Source organism: Alternaria atra (genome assembly GCF_907166805.1).
Source record: "Alternaria atra isolate CS162 genome assembly, contig: 28, whole genome shotgun sequence".
NCBI lineage: Eukaryota > Fungi > Ascomycota > Dothideomycetes > Pleosporales > Pleosporaceae > Alternaria > Alternaria atra.
The window spans coordinates 621909-644305 of NW_025091326.1; the positions used below are offsets into that span (position 1 = coordinate 621909).

General features: G+C 52.8%; 9 protein-coding genes across 9 annotated transcripts; 4 read left to right on the top strand and 5 right to left on the bottom strand.

Annotated features, from left to right (window-relative positions):
• Positions 1 to 2: 2 nt before the first annotated feature.
• Positions 3 to 3548, bottom strand: ALTATR162_LOCUS7253 (uncharacterized protein; the record flags this gene model as incomplete). The annotated part of the gene is made up of 1 exon (XM_043314881.1): positions 3 to 3548. The coding sequence occupies one exon, from the start codon at positions 3546 to 3548 to the stop codon at positions 3 to 5; it is 3546 nt and encodes a 1181-aa protein (XP_043170816.1).
• Positions 3549 to 3967: 419 nt separating this feature from the next.
• ALTATR162_LOCUS7254 (uncharacterized protein) lies at positions 3968 to 4394 on the top strand (the record flags this gene model as incomplete). The annotated part of the gene is made up of 3 exons (XM_043314882.1): positions 3968 to 4065; positions 4119 to 4210; positions 4261 to 4394. The coding sequence occupies 3 exons, from the start codon at positions 3968 to 3970 to the stop codon at positions 4392 to 4394; spliced, it is 324 nt and encodes a 107-aa protein (XP_043170817.1).
• Positions 4395 to 4891: 497 nt separating this feature from the next.
• Positions 4892 to 6067, bottom strand: ALTATR162_LOCUS7255 (uncharacterized protein; the record flags this gene model as incomplete). The annotated part of the gene is made up of 3 exons (XM_043314883.1): positions 4892 to 5697; positions 5752 to 5829; positions 5881 to 6067. The coding sequence occupies 3 exons, from the start codon at positions 6065 to 6067 to the stop codon at positions 4892 to 4894; spliced, it is 1071 nt and encodes a 356-aa protein (XP_043170818.1).
• Positions 6068 to 7332: 1265 nt separating this feature from the next.
• Positions 7333 to 9201, bottom strand: ALTATR162_LOCUS7256 (uncharacterized protein; the record flags this gene model as incomplete). The annotated part of the gene is made up of 4 exons (XM_043314884.1): positions 7333 to 7509; positions 7561 to 7800; positions 7852 to 8495; positions 8547 to 9201. 4 exons carry the CDS (start codon positions 9199 to 9201, stop codon positions 7333 to 7335), a joined length of 1716 nt encoding a protein of 571 aa, XP_043170819.1.
• A 633-nt stretch (positions 9202 to 9834) lies between these two features.
• On the bottom strand, positions 9835 to 11733 carry ALTATR162_LOCUS7257 (uncharacterized protein; the record flags this gene model as incomplete). The annotated part of the gene is made up of 5 exons (XM_043314885.1): positions 9835 to 10350; positions 10401 to 11054; positions 11100 to 11230; positions 11283 to 11565; positions 11617 to 11733. 5 exons carry the CDS (start codon positions 11731 to 11733, stop codon positions 9835 to 9837), a joined length of 1701 nt encoding a protein of 566 aa, XP_043170820.1.
• An 836-nt stretch (positions 11734 to 12569) lies between these two features.
• Positions 12570 to 14380, bottom strand: ALTATR162_LOCUS7258 (uncharacterized protein; the record flags this gene model as incomplete). The annotated part of the gene is made up of 2 exons (XM_043314886.1): positions 12570 to 13647; positions 13758 to 14380. 2 exons carry the CDS (start codon positions 14378 to 14380, stop codon positions 12570 to 12572), a joined length of 1701 nt encoding a protein of 566 aa, XP_043170821.1.
• A 2088-nt stretch (positions 14381 to 16468) lies between these two features.
• On the top strand, positions 16469 to 18507 carry ALTATR162_LOCUS7259 (uncharacterized protein; the record flags this gene model as incomplete). Its single annotated transcript, XM_043314887.1, has 2 exons — positions 16469 to 17866; positions 17998 to 18507. 2 exons carry the CDS (start codon positions 16469 to 16471, stop codon positions 18505 to 18507), a joined length of 1908 nt encoding a protein of 635 aa, XP_043170822.1.
• A 1526-nt stretch (positions 18508 to 20033) lies between these two features.
• On the top strand, positions 20034 to 20490 carry ALTATR162_LOCUS7260 (uncharacterized protein; the record flags this gene model as incomplete). Its single annotated transcript, XM_043314888.1, has 2 exons — positions 20034 to 20259; positions 20402 to 20490. 2 exons carry the CDS (start codon positions 20034 to 20036, stop codon positions 20488 to 20490), a joined length of 315 nt encoding a protein of 104 aa, XP_043170823.1.
• A 425-nt stretch (positions 20491 to 20915) lies between these two features.
• On the top strand, positions 20916 to 22385 carry ALTATR162_LOCUS7261 (uncharacterized protein; the record flags this gene model as incomplete). Its single annotated transcript, XM_043314889.1, has 2 exons — positions 20916 to 22076; positions 22128 to 22385. 2 exons carry the CDS (start codon positions 20916 to 20918, stop codon positions 22383 to 22385), a joined length of 1419 nt encoding a protein of 472 aa, XP_043170824.1.
• Between the last annotated feature and the right edge of the window lie 12 nt (positions 22386 to 22397).

The window sequence follows — 22397 nt, forward strand, 5'->3', positions numbered from 1 at the left end:
AATTAAGCAGCGACATCCAAACCCGCCTTCTTCAAGCCATGCAAAAATTGCTCTTTAACATCCCCCTCAACATTTGCACCCTCATCTCCCTTGTCTTCATCTCCAGCCGGCGGCGCATTGAGCTGCGCCATCATCATCTTCTCCACAGCCTCGATACCCGCTTCCTCAGCTTTACTCAACCCGCCGGCTGCAGCCCCCGCATCATCCTTCTTCTTCCCTTTGCCCTTGGGCCCCTCGTCTGCATCTTCACCCTGAACCATCTTATCCAACTCCAGCTTACTCACACCAAGCGCGTAAATCTGCTCCTCGACCGTGCCCTTGGTGACCAATCTAACCACCTCAACTTCTCTCGTCTGACCCACACGATGCGCACGATTCTCCGCCTGAATATCGTCCTGAGGATTGAAACTCGAGTCGAAGATGATGACTTTGTTCGCGCAGGCAAGATTGATACCTGCACCACCACTCTTCGTGCTGATCATGAAGAGTTGAATAGATTCGTCTTGGTAGAAGACGTCCATGAGAGACTGGCGTTCTTGAATCGGGGTGGAGCCATCCATGCGCATAAAGTTGATGTCGTGGTCATCAAAGACCCAGCCGAGGATATCCATGACAGATGTGAATTGCGAGAAGACTAGTGCGCGGTCGCCGTTTTCTTTGTACTTCTTGAGCAAGGCGAGAAGTGCAGATACTTTGCCAGAGTCCATCCATTCGTGGTCTTTGAGCTCAAATTTCTTAAGCGCGCGGTACTTGGAGGCGAGTTGGTGGCATTGGTAGTCTTGGTACAGCTCGAGTTCTTCGTAGATGATGTCTGGATTGCTTTCGGCGAACATTTCTTCCTTGAGACAAGCTTTGGACATCTTTCGGATCTTTTCGTCGTTGTACCGGTGACGGAAGAGTAAGGGGTGGATGGCTGCTTGCCGGAGCTTCATCATGACGTTGGCGTGGTCTTTGACGGGTATGCCTGCCGCTCGGTCTTCAAGAATCTTGCGCTGCTTGGTCAACTGCTCATTGTAGAGCGTCCTCTGTGTACCGGTAAGATCACAGTACTCGACACGGGAGGTCTTCTTCGGTAGATGCTTGAGCACCTGAGCCTTCTTTCTTCGGAGAATAAAAGGCGTCAGCATCGTACGAGCGCGTTGGATACGCTGCGCAGAAAGCAAAGAGCTATGTGAATCGCTTTCCATAGTCTTGGCCTTGTGCTTGAATAAAATCTGCAACATCTCCTGAACCTCCTCCTGCTGATCGCCATAAAACACCTGCGGCATCAGGAAACCCAGGATTGACATGAGCTCCTGAAGACTGTTTTGAAGCGGAGTTCCTGTCAACAAGATCCTGCAAGTTGCCTGAATCTTCATCAAACTCTTGTACCGAATTGTGTTGGCGTTCTTAAGCATGTGCCCTTCGTCAAAGATACAAATCTCGGGTCTGCACTTCCTAAGGAAGGCTAGGTCCTCCTTCCTGAAGGTAAGATCGTACGTCGTAATGATTACATCGCACGTTCTTTGCTTGATGTTGTGAAGGATGCTTTCTTGATGCGAGAACCGCTCCGCCTGTGATCCATAGTACGGCGTAAAGTTGATCGTCTTGGAAAAACGTTCAAACTCACGACACCAATTCTCCAGTGTCGATCCAGGCACAACTATAAGCGCAGGCCTCCCCTCGTCTTGCTCTTTAAGATGTGACAGAAAAGCAATAATCTGGCAAGTCTTTCCCAGACCCATATCGTCGGCCAGAATGCCTGAAGTTTTGGTCTTCCATAGGAGGTTCAGCCAGTTGAGGCCTACGACCTGATAATCTTTGAGTTCGATGTCGTCGTTCATGTTTGCCGGTTGTGTCAAGAGCTTCGAGCGACTGACGGCCTTCCGTATACTCTTAGACTCCGTATCGCTGCCGTTGGCACTCCGGGGGGTATGGTAACCCGAGTCGCGAGAAGAGTTCGTATCGCTACTATCGTCCAGACTCGTCAACTCGACTCCATCCTCCGTAGAAGCGCCAAAGATATCAATGCCCCACCGAGCCATGCCTGCGACCATCGGCTTGCCCAGGGCTTCGCACTGCTGAACAACCGAGTCAATTGTGGAGTATGCATTCCACATGCCCTCGGTAGATTCCACAAGCCGTTGTCCAGTTGTTATGCGTGGCTTGCGCGCCTTCTTCTTGCCTTTTTCTACTGGCGTAAGATCTACATGGACTTTACGAACAGCGTCAAGAGAAGCGAACGGACGCTGCTTGAAAATCTCCTTGACATCCTCTTCTTTGTGACTTGACAAGTCGACCATGGCCTCCACAGTACAGGTATTGAAGAAGTTCAACAAGGCACTTTCATCAAAATTGTTCTCTGCCACTGAGCCACCTGCTTCCGAGTCGTCGTCGACAACGAGATCGGCAGCAATACCCTCGTCCTCGTCGGAAGAGACAACGATCGGCGCTTCCTTCTTCGGTTGCTGTTGCGGTCGTTGGGGTATGGGCTCGGGTGAAGGCGAGAATACGGCCTTTTTGCGATCCTTTCCGCTCTTGAGTCTACGTTTCTGTTTCGGTGGCTCCTTCTCGGGACTGTCGATCTTGACCGGGCTGTTCTGAGTCGCGCCCAATTTCGAGTACTTGTTCTGCAATGACTGCACAGGTTGCTTCAACCCGCGCTGTGCCGTCTTCTTCACGACTGGCGCTGAGCTTTTACGGGCCACGCCTGGTTGAGGGGAAGACCGAAGCAGCTCATCCTCCGACTCTTGCTCCGCCAGATACTCGGAAGCATCATTGAAGTTGCCCTTTCTCTTAGTCAAGGCGTCGTGTAGCTGTTTGACAGAGCGATTCGGATATATAGCTCTCAGTCGATTGACCTTCGCGTACATGCTGATGTCATGAATATCTTCCATGGTCATTTCTTTGTCTTCCGTCAGGTCTATAGGTATAGCGCGTGAAGGGCCGCCTTGGGGCTGCATAGGTTTCTGTCTTTTGGGTGGTGTACTCGAACCATACTGTTCTGCTGACCGTTTGCGTGACTGGTCGTTGCCGTACTTGTAACTCGACAGATCCCAAGTCGGCTTCTGTGGTGTCTCCTCGATCCTCGATGTCATAGACATCTCAATCTTGGACAATGGTATGTTAGACCTGTACTCCGACTCGTCCTCGTCCGGGTCGCGCTCGACAGGCGGATCGTCCGAGGTAAGATCAACGACTGGCTTGCGAACCGCTTGTGGGGGGAAGAAGCCTGTACCAGGGGGTGCCATTGGGTTGCTATAACCGCCATATGGACGTTGCGATTGCGAAGGCGACATGACAGGCGGCGAGGAACGCTGCGGGGCGGGCGAGGAACGCGGGACTTGTAATTGCGACGAGGAAGCTGCGGGCTGGACTGGATGAGCGCGCGGTGTGACTATGAGTGTGGGTTGCGTGGCATCAGACGGCGCCGCAAAGAAGGGCGAGCGCTCCCCGAGGATTTGCGTAGGCTGCGTGACGTAGGTGTCTCGCTCGTCGTCGCTTTGCGAAGAAGCGCGCGTTGCGACTGGCGGTGGTGAAGACGAAAGTATAGGATCGCGACGATACATTGTGTAACCGTATTATGATAGGGAGTTGAGGTGGAGGGGGGGCGTAGTGGTGGTATTGTAATCGGCTTTTTGCCGCCTCGTTCGCGGTGGAAGAGTAGAAGACAGCAAAGGAAGATGCAGAAAACAATGGCTCAAGCGAACAAACAAAGGCGCGGAGTGCTGAACAAAGCAGGGGGCATAGCCGTGTAGACCAAAACACCTTGTACTAGAAGCGCAGGCAGGGAAAGAAGGGTTTGCCTTGGGACGGGGATCACCATAAACAATTCACGCGTTAAGAGAACCACTTTACGCGTTGAGAGAGATCCTTGAGCTTGGACCTTCCCGAGCCTGAGCCTGTTCAATTACGTTACTGGATTCGGCACGGGGCCCTGTCAGTCACTCACGAGACAGAACACCACGACATACCGACGGCCCAAAACATGACGACTAGAAGAATTGTAAACGAGGAGAAGTCGTCTCTAGACTACGATGGAAAGGGTGCTCCCGAGCCGTCCAACACCTCCCCAGCGGTGCCATCGTGAGTCGCTTTTGGTAGGAACAGCATGGACATGTAGCTTACAATGACCACAGATCAGTTATTTGGAAGTTGATGAGCTTCACCTTTGCCATGATCACGCTGCCAATCGGCACGTACTTCTTTACCGTCAACTTTGTCTTCCAGGGTGGGTTGTTTATCTTGTGTGACGAAATAGAATGTATTGACTTTGTCTAGGCAACGCAACATGGGCGGGTGGTTTGGCAGCACTCATGGCGAACGTCGTCTTGATCGCGTACGTGGTCATGGCGTTTAAAGACGATCAAGAAGAGATGCGTGAAGAAGCGGAAAAGTCTAAGAAGAAGTTGTAGTTCTTGCCCGGAACCGAGGTTTCTATGCATACTGGGTGAAGGACCAGCCATAGCCCGGAAAGTGCATGCGCAACATTTGTCTTCGCGGCACATGAGCTGATCACAAAAGCCGGTGAATCAGAGAGACAATATCGAGAATCACAGCACCACCCAAAAATGATCAAATCAAATACCAAAGTTGCTCATCAGACCATTATGATTACCACATTACCAGCCGGCTCATCGAGCGGGCTTCTACTGTAGCAGCACATCTCAAAACTACAAGGAGTGACAATCGCGGAACATGTACTTCCCGCATCCCTAAAACGCCGTACTAACGCCATCATGCTGTGTACGCAGGGTTGCGTAACAGTGATTCGACCAGAAGACTCCAGAGCCCATGGTGAAGACATTCATTCATCATCATGGCAAACCCACGCCTCTCATCGTTCAACGGAATCCTGGGGGCGCTATTCGTAGAAGCCAGCCAAGTTTTCCTTCAGATTATCCTTCATGGCCTACTCTTTGCTGAATCGTCTCTTGAACCAGCTCTTGCGCTTTTCGCCTGCATCGCTGCTCTTCTTGGACAACATGGCCGGCCTCGTGTTTTCAGTGGCTGGCGGCCCACCGCCGCCCAGTTTGATCGGTGCTGCCTGAGTGGCATGTTTTGGGGGTGGTGGTGGCATGCCGTGAGCTGGGGGTTGTGGGCCTTGTGAATACTGGCCCGGCTCCTGTGCGTACTCTTCCATAATGGGGCCTCTTCCGAATCCGTTGAATCCGTACTGTCCACTCATATCCTGTTGTGGTGGTTGCACAGGAATGCCTCTTTCGATGGAGCTATTATCGCTGTGGCTGGGGTCGTTGGAGTATGGACCGTCGCTGTGGCTTCCGTTCGAGCCATTGGTGTTTACTGTATCGCGCGACTGTTGGTAACCGTTCACGGGATAAACACCTTGTTGGCTTTGCCTGTTGTTCCACCCCGGATCAGACTGCATGCGGTTGCCATATCGCATACGTTGCGGTGGTCCGCCCACAGGTCCACCATGGCCATAACCATCGGCGTAGCTGTCGCGCTGAGTTTGTCTTTGAGGGAAGTAGCCGCTGGCGGTCGAGAAACGGTTCTGGTCGTTGTATCCGCCGCCGCCGCCGCCACCGTAGTAGCTGCTCCGTCGGCTTCCGTAGCCGCTCATAACATCGGTCTGGTCGGCGCGCATTGATTGAGCGCGTCGTCTATATTCGCCATCAATGGCAGCCTCGAAGGAGCGAATGGTGTCAAGTGGGCGCTCCCATCGCGAACGTGTGGGATTGGAGAGATCGGGATCGGCTGAGCGCCGTTAGATGACGTGGTACGGTTTACAATGACGAGAGCACAACTTACCAATGGGGTTACCAGCCGTGTCGGTATGCTGGAACGAGCGGAGAGAGGCAAGAGTGGGCTTGGTGAGAGCCTCAGCGACTGGGGCACGTCAGCAGAGTCCATGTGATTACGGCGACGAGCATGGCCTACTGGGCTGCTGTTCATTCATGGCGGCGTTAGGATTCGCCTTTGAGTTTGGATCGTAATGGTCGCTGGTCTTCCTTTCGTGTTTCTTGGAAGGGCTCTTCGGAGTTGCAACGTCGCGACTTTTGTTGCTCTTGTTACTGTGAAAGCTGAGACCGCGCGGGCGCGATTGCTGCTGAGTCGCTTGCTCCATTATTGCGGCGTTGGGCAATACCCAGTTTTTTTCTTGGGAAAGTCTAACAAGCTACGGCCAACGAGGCTGGTGAGCGGGTATTGCGGAGCTTGGTGGGAGCGCGATGTGCACGTAGCGCGCGACGTGGGTACTTTAATGAATAGCTGAGACGGGGAAACGTCGCAGAAGCAAACAAGTAGGTTCAAGAATGCGATGACAATTGCAGGTGATGAGAATTTGGGTGAGATTGAGAGTTTGGGGAGTTGATTGAATGAGCTGACTACGACGCGCGTTGGGCTCTTTCACTCGTCATCACGGCCAGCCAGCCATTGAGCTAAGTCTTGGGGGATCCGCGCACCCATGCACGACTTCTGAAACGCGCAAGCCGATGATAAGTTGAAATACCGTGCAGGGGTCTTCTTATCGCTCTCCACGCCTCTCTACACTGTGCATATGCCACATGTACCTCCAGCCATCCTTTACCACGTCAATTGTCACTTGTCAATTGTCCTCCTGCCAGAACTTGAAGACTAAAGTCTTGCTGCACCGCCTACCTCGCCACCAAGCGGCCTCGTATCCAAGCAACTCCAGCAAATTTGGAAAGCTCCAATAGTCTCAATATTGCATGCGGTCTAGCTTTCTGCCTGGCTTCCAGCCAACCCCGTTATCTCCAACCACCACAACACCACAACACCACAACACCATTCATTCTGCACCTGAGACACTTCAAACAACCACCCGTTAATTGGCAGCACAGCACAACCTGCCTACCGCGGCATTGCACTCGCTCGCTCGCATTCAGTATTCGTCCTGCATCCCAGCACAGCCTCTCGCAAATGTTAGGTCTGGTACACCATGCCACTAGCTACAAAGCCTGCATACATATCCAACAAAAGACTAGTCGAGTAGCCGGACGCTGCATGAATCGGGATTGGCAAATCCGCATTCTGCCGCTTTTTGAGACGTGTAAAATGCCATTAAGGTTGCGCATCAAATATGGACGGGAAAAGTGCCAAATCGATGCATACTGTAGATCACCATGACATGAATGATGCGCCGGGGTGGATACCACAACCGTAACCGCCCACTGCAAGCTTCTTCCAAGCCACGGCTGCGACGTTTCAAAAAATGCCAAGACTTTTGTTGGGCTCATCCCGCCGGACTTCCGGCCTGCACACGGGACACACTTCGCTTTCGCATCAAGATGATCCTCACGCACAATTCATGATCATTGCTTGTTCTTCATATTTGTGATATACCATAATCTGTTTTCTCCAGCCCACCATCTAGCTGTGCGTAGGCATGTTGACCGACGCCTTGGTCGCAACAGCATCCTCACTCCTCCACAGACTTGTCACCGTCTTTTGTTGTGTGTAGAATTGGAGACCAGGCTTGCCGTAGAATGTGTTTGCACCACCGCCCGCAACCGACTTCTTGTTGCCAGTGAAGGAGAACATGGGAAGCTGGCTGATGTTAGTATACGTCTACTACTGCTAAGCTCAAGGAAAACTTACAGGCACTGGAATTGGCACATTGATACCAACCTGACCAGCCTCAATCTCACGCTGGAAGCGACCGGCAGTAGCACCTGAGCGAGTGAAGATGGCAGTTCCGTTACCGTACTCGTTGGCGTTGATCATATCAATAGCCTCGTCGATAGTCTCGACGTTCAAGCAGACAAGGACAGGACCGAAGATCTCCTCAGTGTAGCACTTCATATGAGGCTTGACGTTGGCGATGATGGTAGGGCCGACCTAGACGGCTCAGTCAGTACAGTGCCAACCCCATACATTAGAACGACTTACCCAGTTGCCGTTGGCATACTTGTCGGACGGGGGCTTCTGGCCACGTCCGTCAAGGAGGATAGTCGCGCCCTCTTCCTCGGCACTCGCAATGAGCGCCTCAATCCTTTGCTTCGACTGAGGGCTGATAACAGGACCAAGATCTGCGCCCTCTTCGAAGCCACCGTTCATCGAAAGTTCTTTTGCACGCTCAGCAATCTCCGGGACCCAATCCTTGGTCTCGCCAATCATAACCAGAGTGCTCAGAGCCATGCATCGCTGACCGGCAGCACCGAAGGCAGCACCAGCAATGGCGTTCAAGGCATGGTTCTTGTTGCAGTCAGGAAGGACAGCTGCGTGGTTCTTCGCGCCCAAGTTGGCCTGAACACGCTTGCCCTGAGCCGACGCGCGAGAGTAGATGTACTCTCCAGCCTTGTTGCTACCAACGAAGCTTATCGCCTTGATGCGGGGCTCGTCGATGATGAAGTCAACCGTCTTAGCCGCACCGTGTACAATGTTGATAACGCCAGGCGGGAATCCAGCCTTCTCAGCAAGCTCAGCAAGAATCATGCAGGCACCGGGGTCGCGTTCCGAGGGCTTGATAACAACAGTGTTACCCGTAACAGCGGCGATGGGGATGGTCCAGAGAGGAATCATAGCGGGGAAGTCTGGGGTAGCACGTTAGCACAAACCTCATTTACTACCAGTCGTGTACTCACTGAAAGGGCAGATGGCAGCCACAACGCCCAACGGCTCTCTATAGCTGCGTGTCTCCATGTCCTTGGCGACCTCGAGAACCTCGCCAGTCATCTGTGTCGTGATACCGCAGGCAGTCTCCGCAACCTGCAAGCCACGGAGCACATCACCACGCGCGTCCGCGAATGTCTTGCCCTGTTCCAGTGTAATGCTAGCAGCCAAGCGATCCCAGTTCTCGCGGATCAAATGTGTGTACTTGAACAAAATCTGCTGCCTGTGAAGCAAGCTGGTCTCCTTCCATGGCTTGAAGGCTTTCTCAGCGCTGTCCACTGCAGCCTTGAGCTCCTCATCTGTGCTCTGGGGTACGCGTGTCACCAGGTTGTTGGTTGCGGGATCATGTAGATCAATCCATTGTGTTGCTTTTGAAGCCACGAACTTATTATCGATAAAGTTTTGTGTGTCTGCGGGCGACTGAATTGGCTCGTGGTTCATAGGGTACGACTCGGCTGCCGCAGAAGATGCTGGCTTCAGATGCTGAGCCGTGGCATGCAGTCGCCGTGCGGCAACTTTGCTTTGGCTGAGTGGCGACGACATCCTAGTACACAGAGGAGCTGCGCGCGAGAGAGACGAGCGGGCGGTTAGTCTTGGGAGGCGTGAGAGCGCTGTGCGGGAGAACATGGTGCAAGTCGATTGCCGGATGTGGGGAGCAACGCGAGATGCAATTGAAATTGAACAAGTTCTCCAAATAATCAAGACATGGAAATTGAACGATATTAGAGAAGAGTCCACGTCGCTTGCGGCTGTTAAGGGAAAGTGATTCCGGCTTGCCCTTTGGGAGCTGTTTCCGGACCTCTAGAGCTGGCCCCACTCCTCCCACTCCCGAGGTTCGTGGATATCGAAGGCTTATCCACAATGCTCTTCCGCGGCGGCGTGTACGGCGTTTGTATAGCCGCTGCTCTTATGTCCGGTCATCACGCCTATTACTGTGTCCACGGGTACACATGTCATGTCATGTCACGTACACTGATACACAGGTTTGATACGTAAAATGCTTAATGATGAATCTGAATATAGATTCTTATACTCGATCTTTCCCAAACCCGTACCCGGGCGCTGCAAATCCCATTCCTGGGAATAAAACCTAAATACATAGTCATAGCGCCGTGAACCTCAAAATGATATGATACTACAAATCAAGAATCCAATCGTGGAGGGTCAAGGTTATCCTCTAGACGGACCCTCTGATATTCTGCTCCCATACCCTACTTTTTCGGTGGGGTACTTGGCTTCCCACGCCTTAGTCAAAACTACCTAAGAGGCGTTTGATCGAGTAGTGCGCTTGTTGACCTCAGCCTGGGCCTTCTCAGCTCCAGTGGCGACAGCCTCAGTGGCCTTGTCCTTGGCGTCAACAGCAGCCTTCTTAGCCTTGTTCGCCTGGGCCTTGAGCTGTTCCTGGGAAGGAGCAGCGCCAGAGCCAAGAAGGACGGAGGCAAGGATAGCAAAGATGGTAACAGCGATAACACCGATACCACCAGCGACCTCAGGAACGAACTTGATAGCCTCAACGGGGTCGCGCTTGGCGATCTCGATGAAGAGGTTCAGCTTCTCCTTGACGTAAAGAACTGGGTCATCCTTGAAGACAAGGTCGGAGGGCGACTTGGGAGTGTCCTTGGGCTTGGGCTTGTTGGCCTCCTCGTCAGCCTTCTCAGCGGGGTGCTTGAGGTCGAAGGTCTCAGCCTTGAGCTTCTCAGCGTCGACAATGGAGTGACCAATGTAGATGTTGTCGAAGAGAATGTCCTTCTGCATGGTCCAGATTTCGAAACCAATCTATGGCAAGTTAGCAAAGAGTTTGTAGAGTAAAGATGATGTCAACTTACAGCGCCGATGGGCTCGAAGTTGGCAGGAGTCTTGTCCTCGAAGTAGTCGGGGTTGGCAATCTTCTTGGGAGCCCAGACGCCCTTGTAAGCCGGGTTGTCGATGAAGGGAGCGGTCCACTTGCCCTTGTAGGCAGGGTTCTTCTTCATAGGAGGCTCCCATTTGCCGCAACCAGAGACTTCATCGCACTTGGGGTTGGGAACGGTAGGAGGAACCCAGTCACCGTCCTCCTCGTCATCCCAGTCCTCAGGCTTCTCGGCCTCGGGGTCGGGAATAGTAGTGGGCTCATCCTCAAGCCAGTCTTCAGGCTTGGTAGCCTCCTCATCGACAATCTCAAATGGCGCGTCCTCGTCCCAGTCCTCGGGCTTGGTAGCCTCGGGGTCAGCGGTGCGGGCCTCGTCAACCCAGTCTTCGGGCTTTGTGTCGTTGGGATCATCAATCTCCGCGTCGGGGTTGACGGAGGGAGTGAAGTCCTCCAAGAGAGTACCGTTGCGAACGGACTCGCCGTCAATCTTCATCTCGAAGCTCTGGTCGGGCTTGACGATGAGGGTGTAAAGGCTGGTGGTCTTTACGATACGGGCCATGGGAGGGTTCTTGAGGTGCTTCTCCTCATACTCGCCAGTCTTGGGGTTCTTGTGGCGGAAGATGAAGTGGACCTAGAAAGTTAGCTTGAAAGCGTCAGATTGCGAGAGGATTCGTACCTTGTTGGTGGCACCGCACTTGTCGGGACCGAACATGATGATGTAGGGAGAAGCGTTGGAGAACTCCTCAGCGTGGAGAGCTGCGTTGTCCTGGAGGAGCTTCATGTACGCACCACCGCACTCGAGGCCGTCTATGCATTTGTTAGGACATTGCGACAGTCTAACGGATGGTGAGAAACCTACCCTGAAGCTTGACTTCGTACTGAACAACGAGGGTGTCATCCTTGTTGTCAATGGCCTTGGGGAACTTGGCGGAGATGGCATGATGAGCAGCCTTGTCCTTGATAACCAGTCCCTTGTCGCCCTCCATGCCCTTGAATACAGAAGGCTCCTCGACGGACCAAGTACCAACGTATGCCCACTCCTCATCGTCGGCCTTGACATCCTTCTTTGCGTGCGAGGGCTTCCATCGGGACTCCCAGTCGTCGGTGAACTGCTCGAGGAAAGGTGCCTTGAGTTTTGTGGGCTAGATTGTGTTAGTGCGGTGACTTGTTGATTGGTTATCCTAGAGACGTACAGTAAAGGTAGGCTTTGCGACAGAGGCCGAGGAAGATGCGGATTCGGAAGAGCTGGCATCGTCTGCGCGCACGACGGCGGCAGCGAGCGCAACGGTAGCACCAATTGCAAAACGCATTGTGCTTGCCTGCTGTCTAGGATAGATCAGAGGTCTTGAATTGGGTTGAAGTGGAGGAAAAGGGTTCACGGACTGAAGGCTTGGGGGAAGCTGGTTGATAAATATGTGGTTTGGACACCTTTCACTTTAGGAAGCGGGCGCGGGCACATGCAGCGAAGCTCCATATGTCTCCACCAGCCACTAGTCGCCCCATGCGCTCAACGGCTACATATGCCATGGATGATTCTGGAATTGCTTCACGCAAGTGACAGCTGGCCTGATCTGATACACTTTCACTTGAGCAATTCATTCATTGTATACAGTCACGGCGGGTTGGCGCTCGTCATCCAGGCACCTTCTCACACTCGCTTTCGCTCCTTCTTTGTTTGCGGAGCACTCTTTAGCGCTATCACTAGCGCACATGCCAGACTGGAAGAACAACGTACTATGTAGTCGCAACTCTTGGACTCCCGAACCCATTACTTTTCAAGATAAGGAATGCCCTGCAAGCTGATCCCTGAGTTCCGACGGGGCTTCCAGACATGCCACGTTGTGCACAACAAAATTCACATTGATCACGCCCATGCATTGTACGACCAACACAAGAGATTCGCATCACCGAGTACTGTTGGACGCATCACTAAGCACTGCTGACTAATATATGTGGTATCGATTGTGGGTGAGCTATATCCATAGTCACACCAATGCATGTGGCCAACGACGCTTCAGTCAAGGTATCCCAGAACTCCGCCGCCTAGCCAGGCCGTAAGATATGATGTGCGTATGTATGCTACCCGTCCAAGTCCTTCCCGTAAGAGTAGTACAAGCCGCGAACGCCATGCGCTAAAGTCAAAGTGCTAATTACTCCATGCCGCATTCCAGATGACATGCCCTATATCTCGTGCAGTGTTTACTGTGTCAACAACTCTGCCTATTAGAGTAGGCGGCAGAGGCTCTTCTTCGTCGCCCTCAAATGGCATGAACATACCCGATGGTGTTCTACGAAGGCCGCCGCTTTCCAGTGATGCAGACGACCCACTGCGTCGTAATGAGTAAGGATCAGAGGCTGTGGGTGTGCCGGGCCTTTTCGAGCCGTAAGCGCTAGAGGGCTTCAGGTACTCCTCACTCTCTTCGTCGTCCTCCTCCAGCAGGAAATTTCGTGACGGGTTTGACGGCTTCAGGGTCTCCGACGAAGGCGATGGAGACAATCCACTACGCGACTTCCACATACCAAGAGAGTGTGATTGCTGAGTCTCGGTAACGTCGGGTGAATCTGTCCGATACTTGAGCGTCGTGGATGGGAGTTTCGCAATGGTCTTGTTGTCAGTGCTGATGCTGACTGATGAGGGCGTCCGTGAAAGAGGCTTCTTCCGGCGAGATCGCTTCATCATCACGACGCCCTCATCGGATGACGAATCGTTTTCCTGGTACTTGGCCCAAGGGTTGTGGTTGCAGTCGTCCTCTTCATCGTCGGCGTCTTTGCACTCGACAGCAATACACTGCTCGACCTTGTCATCGAAGCGAATATGCCGTTTTTCTCCGTGATCGGGCGTGTGCAGTCCGGATGTGGATTTGGAGGAGAAGTAGTCCGTGCCTTCCCAGAGCAAACCTCGGGACATGGTGGAGGATGTGGGGAAATCGGGGGTTACACGGCCAATGATTGGTCGGGGCCTCCGCAACTCCAGCGTCACACCGGTTGTTTGCTGGGCCTGCACCGACTCGGCGGCCTGTTGGAGTAATGATGATGATGACAATGACTTTTGTAGCATCGCTTCTGACATGCTGCGCTTCTTGAGAATTGGCTTCTTGACGCCATTGACGAACGAGTTGGTTTTGGACAAGCGGCTAGCGGGCTCAGAATTCTGTTGCGAGCAGAAGCGATTCGAGGCAGGCTGCATGGGTCCGTAGAGCCATGTCACGTCCACGTCTTTTAGCCTAGGCGGTTCGTTAATACAGCCCAAGACCGAAAAACCTGCAAGATGGTGCACGGATGGGGGTGATCGACACCCCTGCCGAAGATGCAGATCGAAATATTCGGAACTCACCAATTCAATGTTTCGGGCGACACCGTCTTTAGCTTAAACTGGGCCTTGGCCCACGTTCGCCATGAGGCATTTTCGAGCCTGGAGCGCTCACCGTAGACGCTACGGTGCTCCACAATATGCCGCCACGATGACCAGATGTCCTCTTCCCGCCACTCGTATGAGAGGTAGTCGACGTGATGTGAGGGCTCCTTGCGCACTGCCGTGTCGTCTTCGGATATGGGCATAGGGTCGGGTGTGGTCATGGGAGTATCAGAGGAGAAGGCTTCGGTGGGCGAGGGTGAGGGGAGGGTGCCCGGTCGCATGGCTGCACTTGCAGGCTTCAGCGAGACCACATCGATAGACTTGACACCCTTTTTGTACTGCCGCGCTGAGCTGTAGTTTGGAAACGACAGGCCATCGTCGTCGCTGCTTGACTCGTCTGATTTGTCGAGAGAGACGCTACTTGAGGGCGTTGAATGCATTGACGATGTGCGTGAGGAGCTGCTCAGCGAGGGGGAGCGCAAGTCGGGCAGCGAGTACTGGTTCTTGCGGATGGGACTGTAGGAGTCGTAGGCGAGCGACGAGGACGAGGGGGAGCGTTGGAAGGGCGCGTTGTCTCGCGGGAGAGACAACATGGCCGTCATACTGGCCGGGCGTCGGTCAATGCCTCAATATCTATCACAGCTTGTGCCACACGGCCTCGACGAAAATTCCCTGGCTGGTCGGTGTCGACATGCGGCTCGTGGCTGAGAGTGGCTGCGGATATTGGCCGGTTGTATATGGGGCTGCGGGGGAGGGACTGAGGTGGTGCGTTCTCTGGAATGCGGAGTGACGACGCAACGGCGTGGGTGAATGCAGTTGTTGGGGGGAGATTGGTAGTAGGAGGCGTGGCGGAGGAGATTGTCAACAGGCTTGGATGGCGACGGCGATGGTGCGAAAGCTTCGACCTAGAACCATCAACCGCAGACCCAGTAGGCTTGCGGGGTTGCGGCTAGGCTGGGAATTTCACGACCTTGGAACCTTGTAAGAGGATCCCCTGCAAACTGCAAATGATAAGCCGTCTGGTACCGTCAAGGCAGCTTTCACGTCACACCCCAGAGCCTGCCACAAAGGACCGATCGCTCCACCGCAATGCGTCGAGCAAGACGTTTGCCATCCGGGCACAGGCGCTGCAGCGCAGTCTATCGAGTAGCTGCAGAAGAGGCTTCGGTTGATCGGCCTGCAGCCCAACAGAAAGAAGGATGAAAAGCCTAGACCGTTGCTAATCATTCTCGCGTGGATACGCCTCCTCGCGTCCTTTGCAGCATATTGCCAGGGGTCTGTCCTCTCCGACATGCGTCCGGCCGTTGCTGCACCTCGAGGGCGCCGAAAAGGTTGGATAAAGGTTGCGGGGAAGCCTTGGGAGACAACTGCTGATGTATGCTGACATTGTTGACTCCACTCGACCGACTGCTATTGACAAAGATGCGAAAGCCATCTGCAATGCGACGCATCCCCCACTCGACATGTCCTGCACCTTAGACTAGCCCTACATCTAGCTTCTCAACACCAAGCCAGTTCCCCCCCCCGCGACCTCACCGATGCTTCAGCATATGACGAAAACCATTCATGGTACTCGTCCAAACGCCTGCTCCTCCACACGAGCGTCCGCTGCATCCCTCGCTCGGCGCCTGGGGATTTTGTGGAGAATGACGTTCTCTCCATCCAACGGAACGTCAACAAGCCAAGTAAACAGTCTTTGACTTCTAGACTGCCTAGAAGCCTGTTCGGGCAGGACAACACCAAAGCACGCACATCGTAGTAAAAACCACATCTTGCGTGCGTGTCAAGAGTAGTTACCTCGCACTAAAAGGAGCCCCAAAGGTACTCGCCTTGTCGCATGCAATCTTTTTGACAAAGTAAAAGACTGCAGATAGCTTCACGCTACGTTTCGGTGTGAAGGTCGAGCTCCCTCTTAAGCTCCATGCGACTGAAATGCCCTTTTGCTAGTTATCGACGTGCTAATCATAGCTCACCCTAGAGCACGCGAAGAACAAGCTATCCACGGGTATTACAGTGGAGATGAGATGGGGTTGAAAAGTAATCATATGCTTAGGGCCTTGGTGTAAATATCAGAAACTTGGGATATTAAACAACTATCGTGCTCTCTCCTTTCTCTTCCCGCGGCATCTTTGATGAGGTTTTCGCCCCGCGGCAGTTATGTGTCACTGCGTCTCTGCCGCATGTCAGTCCGCCGCACAACGTCTATGGCAATGCCTCTTGTAGGAAGCCGAAGATAACGGTGTGGCATACCCTGTTAGCCTGCGCAACCTCGTACAACAGCTACTTCTCAGTCGAAACTTTTCGGTCCTCAGGGCTGAACTGCGCCTTCCTGGAGGCCACGAACGTCGAAAGCGCATCCTTAGTCGCACATCACACGGAGTACCGTACGGCAATCTCTTGAGCGTTTATCCAGTCCGCGGACTGCAGCAGCCCAGGGCTTTATTTCCGGCAAAATGCATACCAGCAGCCACACATGATCCAGCTTTGCGCGATCGATCTCAGTGACATATGTACGCAATGACGCTCCTTGCTCGGTGTTCCAGAGCCCCGAGAGGCGCGAGAACGACCCAGTTTCTTTCAGCGCGTGTCGCAAACGTTTTACACAGTTTTACACTTTGTGCACCCTTATAACATGTCACGGCCTCGTCACACTTGGAATTTTCAATAGTCGTGCCTTAGCAATATCTAATATGAGCGCAACACACGATGCGACAGTCCCAGCTGGGGACGCACACCTTGATGCGAACGCGCCGAATAAAGATCACGATATTACGAGCCCTTCTTCGACCGATGTCAGTCTTACTGAAAGAGATGCAACTACACAAAATGCCGAGAAAGGTGTAGGAGAGGCCGAGGCTGGAGCGAATGGCGCCGCTGCTGCGCCGACAGCACCTGGTGCGCAAGATGGCGAACACCCGCAAAGAACAAAGCTACAGATCTTCTTGATCATGCTCTCTCTGGCTGTGGCGGTTCTGCTCGTTGCCCTGGACATCACCATCGTCACAACCGCTTTACCTACGATCTCGGCAGAGTTCAACAGCGCAGCGGGATACACATGGATAGGTTCGGCATACCTCATCGCACAGTCGGCAGCTACACCGATCTGGGGCAAGATATCTGATATCTTCGGAAGGAAGCCTATATTGTTACTCACGAATGCGATTTTCTTCGTGGGCTCGCTCCTTGCGGGTGTTTCCGTCAATATGGACATGTTGATTGCTTCAAGAGTAATTCAGGGCATTGGCGGAGGAGGCCTCATCACACTTGTGAATATCGCCATCTCAGATCTCTTCTCTGTGCGAGATCGAGGACAATATTTTGGTATCATTGGTGGTGTGTGGGCATTGGCAAGTTCACTCGGGCCCGTCGTTGGAGGGCTCTTCACCCAGAAAGTCTCTTGGCGATGGTGTTTCTATATCAACCTACCTTTCGACGGAGTCGCTTTTCTTATCCTTTTGTTCTTCCTCGATATCAAGACACCAAGGACGCCGCTCCGAGAAGGCCTCAAGGCTGTCGACTGGTTGGGATCGCTCACCATGGTCGGTGGAGTTGTTATGCTACTACTCGGCTTGGAATTCGGAGGTATATCGCACCCTTGGGATTCCGCGACAGTACTGTGTCTCATCATCTTCGGAGCCGTCGTCATTGGCATTTTCTTCCTCATTGAGTGGCGGGTGGCACCGTACCCTCTTATGCCCCTCGATCTCTTCTCGAAGCGTTCAAATCTGGCTGCTTTGGCTACTTGTTTCTTCCATGCCTTCGTTTTTATCAGCGGCAGCTACTTCCTGCCACTCTATTTCCAGGCCGTGCTTGGCGCGACACCCATCCTTTCTGGTGTTTACCTGCTACCTACTGCCCTGTCGCTATCGTTCCTTTCCGCCTTCACCGGTATCTTTATAAAGAAGACTGGGCAGTATCTGCCTATGATTTGGTCTGGTATGATCTTGATGACACTGGGCTTTGGACTCTTCATCGATTTTGACGTCAACACTTCCTGGGCCAAGATCATCATATTCCAAATCATTGCTGGAATTGGGGTTGGTCCAAACTTTCAATCCCCGCTCATCGCCCTCCAGAGTCTTGTGCCGGTAAGTTCCATCCTGGGTTCCTTTTTCTGCTCCTGCACATGTGATCATCTAGCATGACGCTAGGGGTGGGGTTGCTGTAGAACGACTACAGATGCTATTCGTTAGATAATCGATGCTGACATCCTTGCTAGAAACGCGACATCGCTACTGCGACCGCTACTTTTGGTTTTACCCGTAATCTCGGATCGGCAATCTCGGTCGTTGTAGGGGGAGTCGTCTTCAACAACGAAATGAAGTCAAAGCAGTCTCAGCTTGCCGCTTCGCTTGGCGCTGAGACCGCGGCGAGGTTTGGTGGAGGCTCCGCTGGCGCCAACGTCGGGCTCATCCAATCCCTCCCCAATGAGCAAAAGGCCATTGCGCGAAAGGCCTTCGCAGACTCACTAAGTACCATGTGGATACTCTACGTCGCGTTCGCTGTTGTGGGACTTGCAGTCAGTCTTTTGATCACGCGCAACAAGCTCAATAAGCAGCACGAGGAGACCAAGACTGGAATCGAAGCAGAGAAGGCTAAGAGGCTCGAGAGGGAAGCCGAGCGTGCAGAGAGGCGCAAGAAGAGAGCTAGCAAAGGGACATTACCGCTTGACCCCGAAGCGCAAGCTAGTGATCCTGATGTTGCAAAGGACAAGGAGACGACGGCATGATGATTCTCAACGAATTCATATATCGCCAAGCATGGGGTAGGTGTTTTGGACCAAAAGTTCTGGATGTAGATTGTAAAGATACTATAGTATGTAATATTGTAATAACCAAAGCCCTGTCAAGCCAAAGAGCTGTCTGTGCGTCTTAGTCTTACCTAGGTCTCGCGTTCTTGTTCACGTTTTGTGCCGCTGCGCTAAACAAATCATGGTGTTTACCAGTAACATGCATTACAGCTAAGGTATGTTTGCAGACAAAACCGCTTCTTCGTATGCGAAGACATGACACAAAAACCCAAACCAGGTCGCAGACTAGTCAGAGCGTCCCAGTCATATTGTGTTCCTGCGCACATTGCCACTTACTCACAGGGCACGACCCGTCGCTGAGAAGTCTTTGTGACTACCGATTTAAATAAAGCCGCATTGAAGTAGACAAAGCAGCCCTATCACACGTTCCGTGAACGATGTGTTCGGCGAGACATGTCATCACCGTGCAATGATATCTTATGGCATAGGCCCATCCTTTCAGACTCCGCTCTGTATTTGCACCATGTGCTACTATCGGTTATACATTTTTATCGGTTGCGGCCACTCGACCTTTTCAGAGACGCCGGTTAGGCACTGTAAGGATACACGCAGAAAGACTAGGAAGAGACCGAAGGACCTGGTGCAGAGTCAAGATGAGGATACGGGGTTCAGAGGTAGTCGCAGGTGTACAGACTCGCAAAGGACGTTGTTGCCAGAGGACAACTCGGAAGAGGGAGCGGATATCACGATCAGCTGCAGCGATACATCAAAGTCTTTAGGTTTCAATAACTCAATAGGCGTGAACAAGACGCAGGATATGAGTCTTACACCAGCTACAAACGTTCCTCAGCCTCTAAACACAAATGATCGGACTGTTTCACCGCATTCGCCCTCACCTACCGCTACCCAAGAAGTCGATAATCCACCACCACATTTACCGACAACAATGACAAACACTATTGAGCCATGCAAAGATGGTCGTGTACACTCTCTCCACACCATCAAACTTGAGTGCATATGCTCTGCTTGTGAGGATGAGAGGGACAAAAGACTACGCGTGTTATACTCGTCGATACGTGAGATCAAAATCGATCCCGCGAGATGGCATAGGAAATATCAAGGAAACGTAAGCAGGAAAGGTAATGAGAATCAGCGGCCAGGTATGGGTTGGAGTGTTGGTGTAGGAGCAGCAGTAGGAGAATGGTGGGATCGAGGAAGGGAAAAGGATAAAGATGAGATAACGTAACTATGAGATACTTGTATCCATGGGGACAGAGGAAATATGTCAGACTCGGAACTGGGGCCAGAAAGGTGCAGGTGGTGATGCTATGTCACGTGCACGAACCGCCAATCGCAGCTCGGCCCTTTCAAAGCTCACAACATCACGACTACCACACCTCGCAACGCCGTCAATTGCCCCGTCGCACGACAGATCTTCACTCGACGGAGTCCTCGAAAACCATTTACACGACCTCCAACTCCGAACGCACCCTCTTGCCGCCGCAATGCCGACGCCAGAGTCCGAACTCTTCCTCGCCAAAAAGCCCAAGGTTGCGCCAACCTTTGATGGTGTCGATTACGAGGACAACACTGCGCTCAAGGGCGCACAAGATGCCATTATCAGGGAGCAGTGGGTGAGGAGCATGATGGCGAGGTTGGTGAGGGAGGAGATGGGCAAGTGCTACAGGAGGGAGGGGGTTAACCATTTGGAGAAGTGTGGTCATCTGCGAGGTAGGTATTCCGTCACATCTATGGACTAGAAAAACATGCTTGGTAGAAAAAAAATTATTGGTGCCCTGGGGTGGATATAGCGGCGCAAGGTCGCCTGACGGAGGTATGAACATGAGGGAGCGAAGGCTAACGGGCTGAACAGAGCGTTACTTTGAGCTCCTCAAAGACGCAAAGATCAAGGGATATCTCTTCGCACAACAGAACTACGTCGACGATGCGCTCAAGCGATAAGCCAATCCGCCAACAGCGGTGGTCACTCGCAGGAAAGGACGGACAACGGATAGACCATACACGGCACGCAGCGGGAAATACCACCAGCACGATGACAAGGGTTTATGGCGTTCGACAAGCATCTGCTGAAGAGATGCAACGACCCTCTCTTACTGGCGAATCTGTACATACACATGCCGGAGGAGAGACTGATGTAGCACGAATTATTGGAACAAGTGTACAACTGCAGTGGTACAGTGCGTATATTTCTTTTGACTGACGTGATACATTCAAAGTTGGACATGTTCGGTTCTAGGCGTACACCGATCTCTTTGTTGCTCCTACGCCCATGATATAATGAAGCCAAGGCTAGCTCCTCAACCCCGCTACGACCGCGTACCTGCATCAACGACCGCTCCGAACAGCAACATTCAACTCCCCACAAGATGCCCTTTCCCTTCGTCCTGCCAACTACATCCAGTATATCCTTTACCGATTACTTCAACAGCAGCACACACCCTTCCCTACCAAACTGCGCAACCACTGCGCGAGGCGTCCTACGCGATGTGCTCAAGCGACACAAGCGCATACCGCCTGCCTCACAAGCCTCGAACCTCTCCACCGTAACATCCGCCCTTAACGACTACATACCTTATTTGTTCGCCCTTGACGCAGGTTTGAGTGGTGCGAGCTGCGCCGGCGAAGAGATCGACCTGGTCTTGGTCAAAGAGCTGGAAGTGGAATGGCGCTCAACGTTGGGATCGTCAACACCGGGTCGTGAACCGGCAAGAGTGAAGCTCAAGAGCCTGGAGAGCGAGCTATGCTATACACTGTCGACACTGGCATACGTATACAGCCTGCAGGCTCGAGCACAGTTGCATACACTCTACAATGCGACCGTACCCTCGCCCGAACAACGCGCGACTGCCATCGGTGCTGCCATGAAGCATTTTCTCGAAGCAAACTCCATACATACATACTTGGTGAACCGGTCAGGACAGTATAATTCACAGCCTGCGGCCGTAGACATATCCGCGTCCGTCTTGGGGGCGTTGGCAGAGTTGACTATGGCTGAGGCTACACTCATTACAGTCCTGAAAGACGACCCATACCCAGCCGTCGTAATAGAAGATAGAAATAAGCAGAGCAAGGACTGGATGTTCAGAGGTGTCGATATACCCAAGGTCCGCGCGCATCTCTTCGCTCGACTGTGCCTTGCCTCGTCGGAACACGCTGCCAAAGCTCAAGCCATGCTGGGTCGCTCCTCGAAGATCAACGACGACTTGTTGAAATACGTGGATGATTTGCGACGGACGGCGAAGGGTAAAGCCTGTCGGTTCCTCGCCTGCGACGCCGAGGCAGGTGGCAAAACAGGAGAGGGCATTGCGTGGCTACGGGGCGCAAAGAAGGAACTAGGGTTTGCATCATTAGGAGCGGAGGAAGAGAAGAAGGCGTCTGGCTTCTCCAAACTGAAAAAGGAGTGGCAGGAGAAGAGGGAAGATCGCAAGATTGAAAAGGGTGTAGATTGGGGTACTGATGCCGGCAAGTTTGAAGAGGGACGAATTGTCGATATGTTGCTGAAGAAGTGGGAAAAGCAGAATGATACCGTATGTTTACTCCTCTATTTCTGGTGTTTTGAGTGTGACTGACGATACTAGGTTGGCGTTCAACTGGTACCTCCTTCAGAACCGTTGCTCGCAAGCATGCCTTCTGGGCGCGAGTATCACACAACGAAGATGTTCATTGTCCCAGCGCTGGATGAGGATGCTTTGATTCGGATGCGGGCGCCTCCAGACCCGAGCGAGGCCTTTGAAGGGAACGAAGATGACAGCGCGGACGAAGACGAGCGCAGTCCTCCTGCTGGCGCTTTCCCAGGCACAAAGGCGGACTATGCACCAAGCTCAAGCTATTACTGAGTTGCGAAGATA